Consider the following 7,103-nt stretch of genomic DNA (forward strand, 5'->3'; position numbering starts at 1 on the left):
GCCGGGCCAGGGCAGGAAGCCTTTCGGGGAGCCTGGCCCCCACGCTGCGCGCGAGAAACTGCCCGGAGAGGCGCCTGAGTGGTGTCCCGGAGGGAGGGGTCGGGAAATGCAAAGGCCACCCTGTGCGCGGTCCGCCGGGATTTGCATGCTAGAAACCGGGTCTGCGTTTCGCCCTCTGCACCTGGAGTTTCAGGAAGAGGAGATGGCACAGAGGAAAGGGGACTCCCTGCGCACAGTCATCAGAAAGGAGAAGGATGATTCTGCAAGCCTGGGGTGAACACCTGAAGCTTCAGCCTCAGACCTCACCCCAGCTCCGCGGATATGGAGTGTGGAATGGTTTTAGCATCAGGCCAGACAGCCCTGCGGCTGGTTTAACGCTCTTCCAGACTAAAGCGTCCCTGGCGAACGTGCTCCTCCCTGAACTCTCTCTCCTGTTCTGCACACACGGAATTCACTCATCCAAGACAGAATGCTTATTAACATTGGAAGGTAGGATCGCCCCTAGTAATTACAGCCCTAGACCAGAAGTACAAATGTCACACTCCTCTTACCCTGGGCTCCGGTCTGCTCCTCCAGGGGCCTCCCACTCATGCCTGGAGACACCCTGGCCAGTACATCCAAGCGCCTTGTCACCACCAATAGCCTCCCCTTGGCCACCCACCAGGGTGCATACCATAGGCCCCTCCAGGGGAAAAAAGTCCCCAAGGAAGTGCTGGTTCTGGGCGAGGAGGCTTGCACCCAGAGGGCCAGAACCAGGCCCTCAAAAGCGCTCACAGGACCCTGGTGCACAGGAAGTCTGGGGGTGGGGCTGGGAGGGGAACAGAGGAAAGCGGATGACATTTATTGATTACGAAATAAATAGACCACTCTCAACTGAAATATGAGTTTAGGCCGGTGGTGCTCAGACATTCTTCAGAGTGAGCCAGAATTGTATTAATACTTACCTTCAGCAGGCAGAATTTTAAATTCGGAGAGGATAGTTTAGGGGTGGCACCCAGGGATCCACATGTTGGCACCCCAGGTGATCATAGAACATGTGGGAACTGAAGACAGAACCATTAGTGAACCCTTAAAACTCAATAAAGTCAGGTAAACAAAAACAAACTTCTCAGAATTAGCAATGTGTTTACCACAATATGCCCACTGTAATGAAAAAAATAAAAACAAAATAACCTTTGGTTTCAACCACTGAACTTCTCTGCCTCACTCTCTCCTAGGCTTCAGCAATGGGCCTGCGACAACAGAGAGCATGCTCAGCTGACTTCCAAAGTGAGAGGGGCCCAGCCTCCCTGTGAAATCTGAGTTGGGGAGCAGGCTCTCATAATAAGAATTTGGGACAGTTCCTCCGAGACTTTTTTCTTCTTCGTGGTGGTGGTGGTGGTGTGTGTGTCAGGAGTAGCCTTCTAACCAAGCTTACTCCCACTCTCCTCACAGACACCCTTCCACCCCCAACTCCATTTAAAACCCTCACTTTGTGTGAGGTTATACAGGGCTTGAACACTGAATACCTACCTCTCTGAGTATTAGCCATAGAATAGCAGAGCTTTGAGATTTGCTTTACTTCCTCTGAGGAGTTAGGTTCCACTTTGTAGTCCAGGTTTGTAATGTAAAGAATGATGTGAAACTGGTCTAATTACACCAAGTTGGCTGAGTTCATGGAGAGCAGAGGCCAGTTAGCCTCTTGCTCCTTTCTTTCCTCCAAAGTTGAGACCACTGACAATTATTAAAATTTCTTTCACTTTTCTCTGATGGCTTTAAAATTTTACAAAATTAATATATGCTTCTTCAAAATAGTCAACCTTTCCAGAAAGTTTTACAGAATAAAAGGTGGAACTTCATTCCCACCTCCAATCCCCAGTGGCAGCAGTTTGCTGTGTGTCTATTTTAAATTAAATTAGTTTATTGTTTGTTCTTTGAATGTGAGAGGTGAGCCTTTCATCTTAGGGTAACCTAAAACCCACCTGACCAATTTGATCAGCTTATTTTACTCTATTGTGATGATTACTTTAATATTTAAAGCACACTGATCTCTACCAGTGTGATCTTTCTGCTCGCAAACAATACACTCTAAAAGTATAGTTAATACCTGCGATAATTCTCAAAAGGTTTAAAAATCAATGTAAATGGAATTCCTTATATTTCACTATCAGAGAAACTTGTATTTCTGGAAGCTGCCTTTTGTTTCTTTTTTAACTTGTCTCTTTGTTCTGAACGAGAGCTTTCCAAATCTGTGGTCAATATTGGTCTCTAGAATGGTTTGCCTTGCTAATTTTTTAAAGCAAGTTCATACACCTCTTGCCTTCACATTATTATACACTCTTCTGGAATCATACGACAAAGATTTAATGACAAAGAACATTGAAGGATTTAAATCTAGTATACCTCTTTATATTTAGAGTAACTTACATAGTTATATTTATGTATAAATAGCCAGAAAATGCTTCTTGTTTCTTATAGTTCAATAGTTACTGTTTAGGCACTTCCAAAGAGTACCTGAATGGTTTGTCCAGTGGTTTGAACAAAGTAAAACAAGCTTTGGAATGTTACATTTCATTTTGACAGAGAAACAGGCAATGATTCCATTACTCAGTGAATTGTTACTTTTAACTTTGAACATCCTTTAGACCAGTGGTTCTCAACCTTTTGGCCCTTTAAATACAGTACCTCATGTTGTGACCCAACCATAAAATTATTTTCGTTGCTACTTCATAACTGTAATGTTGCTACTGTTATGAATTGTTATGTAAATATCTGATATGCAGGATGGTCTTAGGCGACCCCTGTGAAAGGGTCCTTTGACTGCCAAAGGGGTCGCGACCCACAGGTTGAGAACTGCTGCTTTAGACACAAAATTATTTTTTAAAACTTTCATAAATCTAAATTTTACTTTAAAACAAGAAGATACTTGTACACCGAAAGAATTCAGTTTAGAAAATCCTCAAATCTGGACTAATATAAAATCTTAAACATCTTATGGGACCAAAACTAAAATAATAACAAATGGTCTATTTCAGAAGGCTCAACAGATAGTTTCGGACACAATTGAAATCTAAACTGGGTGATAATGCTAAGGTTGTGGTCACTGCAATATATATATTGAGATTGGGTAAAATGTGTGTATTATGGGGGGTACTGAAGGCAAACAGAAGATTTAGACTGAAGCAAATTCATTTGAAAACAGCTAGTTTCAAATAACATTATAATTTCTCTCTGATGTTTTTACTACACAGTTTAAAAGATAATTTGGAAAACATGTACCTCAAACTGTAAAAGAATGTTTAAATGAGATCTTCTATGAAATTGTAAATTTCATGTTTTATACTTAACCTGTGGGCAATACAGTAGGGATGCTGGAGTGAGACCCAGATTTGAATCTGGCTCTTTGGCATTTAATATGACCTTGAGGGTACTGCTTAATCTCTAGGTGGAGGAAAGGAGGAGTTGTGGTAGTTACATGTTCCCTTTGAAGGAAATTATACCTATTTCACAGGGTTTTTGCAAGGCTTATGTGAATATTTTATGCAAAGTTCCTGATACTGTTATTGGCACATTAAGTACGCTCTCAATAAATGAAAGCTATTCTATCTAGCTACTATGACAACAGGGTTGGGGCTTGAGACACCCTATAACTAAACTGTAATCATTAGCAAGTAGAGATAAAATTGCCAGATAAAATACAGGAATTAGAGTTAACTTTGAATTTCAGATAAACAACATATAATTGTTTTAGTATAAGTATGTCCCATTCAATATCTGGGACATACTTATACTAAAAATTTTCCAGTATGTATCTGAAAATCAAATTTAACAGGGTATCTATCCTGTTTTTATTTGCCACCCTAGGTGTAGGAATAATAAGATACAGTCAAAAGGGACCTGTTGACAACCTCTAAATATTACCAGTGTTGTTCACCTCAAGGTGGCTGAGAGACCCCTTTGCTTACCAGTCACACAGCCAGTACACTCCTGCCATTAATGTCTGCCAGAGCAGCACTGTGTTCCTCTTACCAAGTTTCAAATTGTTGGTCTGGTCCTACCATTTAGTAGATAAATGCCTACTAGATTTTCTCTTAAAACAAACAAAAGCTCAGCCCCGGCTAAGTAGCTCAGTTGGTTGGAGCATTGACCCGATATGACACAGTTTTCAGTTCCATCCCTGGTCATGGCACAACCAATAAATGCATAAATAAATGGAACAAAAGGTCAATGTCTCTCTCTCTCTAAAAATCAATAAAAAATGTAAAGCTCTTTGGTAGATTTAACATAAAGAAAAAACAAAAGCTTAAATGGATGGGAAGATAAGGCTTATACAACATCAAACATTAGTGTACAAAATGAGAGTATGGAAGCATGTTAAACTGAGTGGTAAGGGTCTAAGTGCTAAAGGAGTTCAGAGTAAGGGGAGCTAATCAATGAAAACTAGACAAATGAGGAAGGAGGCTCTAGATCTGCAGCTTGAAAGAGGAGTAGGATTTGACGAGGCAATGGAAATCTGAACTTCCTGGCTCACTGGACTCCCTCCCCTGAGGTTGTTCCCATAGAAACACTTCATGACAGGTGAACTTGGCCTGTCAGAGGCTTGAGTCAATAATTGATAAATGCCATTTATTGTCTATTCACCTAGAACCTTCTGATACCCAGCAGCATAGACAATGCATGTGCAAGTCACTGTGAAGCCTTGTGATTTACTTCATTGACAACTTCCTTCTTTCCCCTAAGTTCAGGTTGTTCACAACAGGGGGCAAGGTTTAGGAGCATGTGGCCATGTCACCTTGTTACTTCTTGATTAGGCCATACTACCAGTATGAGACCGTGGCTGTTTGATTTCAGACCAAACAGATTCAGAGCCAGTGGTGCCTAAAGCACTTACTGAAATATGCATCATGGTCATTAGGACTTGACTCCGCCAGTAATTTAATCTCTTGTTGGGTATTAGGAGTCAGTATGGAAAGAGACCTGGTCAGTTTACTGAGTAGGGTATAGCCTAAAGGGTAACAGGTTTATATTTTAATGTCAGGTAACAAACAATTATTGAACCTGCATAGTGTGTGTGTGTGTGTGTGTGTGTGTGTGTGTGTGGCAGGGAGGGGGGGTGTTTGGGGAGTGGCAGTTTTTGGCAGGTGAAGTAGGAGACAACTGATGACATTGCTTGACCTTTTGGACTTCATGAAGTGGATAGATTCAAGACAGCTCATGCCTCTATGACAGACGAGCAATTGAGCTACATCAACAAGCACAAGATATCACAATGTAGGCAAGAGTACTGAAGATCTGTGGACTGGGTGGAGGGTGTTAGGCGTGGAATAATAGGCTTCCTTGTGTTGAATTTTGACCCATATTTTAAAAGAAAGCATTAGAAAAGGAGATGCTAGGATATTCCAAACTAGAAAGGGGTGGGCACTAAGGGATAGCATATGAAATGCAAATTAGAAGAATAATGATTTAAAAAACAAAATAATACAGATCTTTCATGTTCCAACAGCTATGGAAAAGAAGCACTTTATTCCAGGCCCTCCATACTACAGTAGACTCATTTTGTGTTATTACAAGTTTACCTCTCTGTCCTGCCCTGCCCTCAAACATTCTAATATGTTCACATGCACTGAAGAGAAAGGATTTTTAAAATACAGTGATTTTGCCCTGGCTGGTTTGGCTCAGTGAATAGTGTCGACCTGGGGACTAAAGGTCCTGGTTTCGATTCCGGTGAGGGGCACATGCCCGGGTTGTGGGCTTGGTCTCCCGTCGGGGACGTGCAGGAGGCAGCCAATCGGTGATTCTTTCTCATCATTGATGTTTCTCTTTCTCCCTTCCTCTCTGAAATCAATAAAAATATATTTAAAAAATAGTGATTTTAAAAAGTACAAAACCATATTTTTAAAAGTACAAAATCCACCATATGGTTTTGTACTTTTAAAAATCACTATTATTTTTTAGAAATCCTTTCTCATTAGTACATTCATTTTATCTGCTGCCTAATATTTCATGGTATGGATGTACATTGTTGATGATAGAAATTTAGTTTCTATAAATAAGGTCCCCAATTAAGATCATTGTACTGATGTGAGATTACAGCCAGAGGGGAATTATTTGAGCCAGACCAACATTGAAAACAGAAACTGATTTATAAATGCTTTCTAATGGTTGAGCTTTAAAAATATATCTATGGGAACATGGTGTAGTACTTGTTACATGTAACTAAAGTCCACAGGCATTCCTTATTTCCCTCCTTAGATTAGGGTGCTTCAGGACCCGTAGGGAGAAAGCAGCCTCAATTCCAGCATGTGGGGGCCACACAACAGGCTTTCATGCGGATCAGAAAAGTCCAGTCATTGCTTGGCCCAGCGTTCACCCCTCTGCACCTCATCCGTAAACGGAGCGTTTCCATTAAGGACAATTGCTCTGGCCCCGTTGCTGTCCTTAATTCTCCTCCGCGACACCGTTATTCAATTGCCGGCTGGAGAAGAGGCCACCACTGCGGACAGTGCTGTGGGAAGACGGCACCACTTTCCACAGGGAGAGGGCTCTTGCAAACACGCAATAAAGTGGGAAGCATTTCAAAGCCTGAAGGGGATGCCGCCGCAGCGCCGTGGCCCCTTCACCTGGCGGCGCAGAGCACCTGTTTTCCCAGTCTGGACATAAGGATGGAATTAGTCAGCCGGGAGGGCGGGGGCTGATCGAGTGCGGCTTTCAACAGCCCCAGGTTCATTTGTTTCCATTTGCTTTGAAAACAAGATAGAAGAGGCGCGCTTGAGCGTGGCAGGTGGATTTTACAATCCCAGTCCCGGATCTGTGGAAGCCGCGCCTCCCTCCTCCGCCGGCGCCCACCACGGGGTACCTGGAGCCGGAGCAGCTCCAGGCCAGCCTCTGGAGTTCAATGTCTGTCCAGCCCCGGGAGAGGGACTCCTGCTGTGTGGTCTGCACGCGCGCCACTTGGCAAGAACGTGTTGTGCGTGTGGAAAAGCAGAAGCAAAAAGCGGAATATGAATGGTTGGTGATCAGTCAGGGGCTGTGGAGTTCACCCCATGAATCCGCCGGAAGAGCAGGAGGAGAGCGGGGCGGGGACAGGGACCCCCCCTACTAGGGGAACCCGGACCCCCCCCCCC

General features: G+C 43.2%; 1 protein-coding gene and 1 long non-coding RNA gene across 2 annotated transcripts in view; both read left to right on the top strand.

The window, feature by feature from the left end:
- LOC106727084 overlaps positions 1-5,769 on the top strand; it is a 10,820-nt gene extending 5,051 nt beyond the window's left edge. The window contains exon 2 of the long non-coding RNA XR_001363236.1: positions 5,686-5,769. This is a non-coding gene — a long non-coding RNA (uncharacterized LOC106727084). The remainder of the gene's footprint in view (positions 1-5,685) is intronic.
- A 1,204-nt stretch (positions 5,770-6,973) lies between these two features.
- The window catches only part of TRIM36 (tripartite motif containing 36), a 31,236-nt gene continuing 31,106 nt past the window's right edge, over positions 6,974-7,103 (top strand). The window contains exon 1 of the mRNA XM_014544240.1: positions 6,974-6,987. Coding sequence (XP_014399726.1) covers positions 6,985-6,987 — 3 coding nt within the window. The 5' untranslated portion in view covers positions 6,974-6,984. The remainder of the gene's footprint in view (positions 6,988-7,103) is intronic.

The sequence above is a fragment of the Myotis brandtii genome, unplaced genomic scaffold (assembly GCF_000412655.1).
Source record: "Myotis brandtii unplaced genomic scaffold, ASM41265v1 scaffold1105, whole genome shotgun sequence".
In the NCBI taxonomy this organism is placed as follows: Eukaryota; Metazoa; Chordata; class Mammalia; order Chiroptera; family Vespertilionidae; genus Myotis; species Myotis brandtii.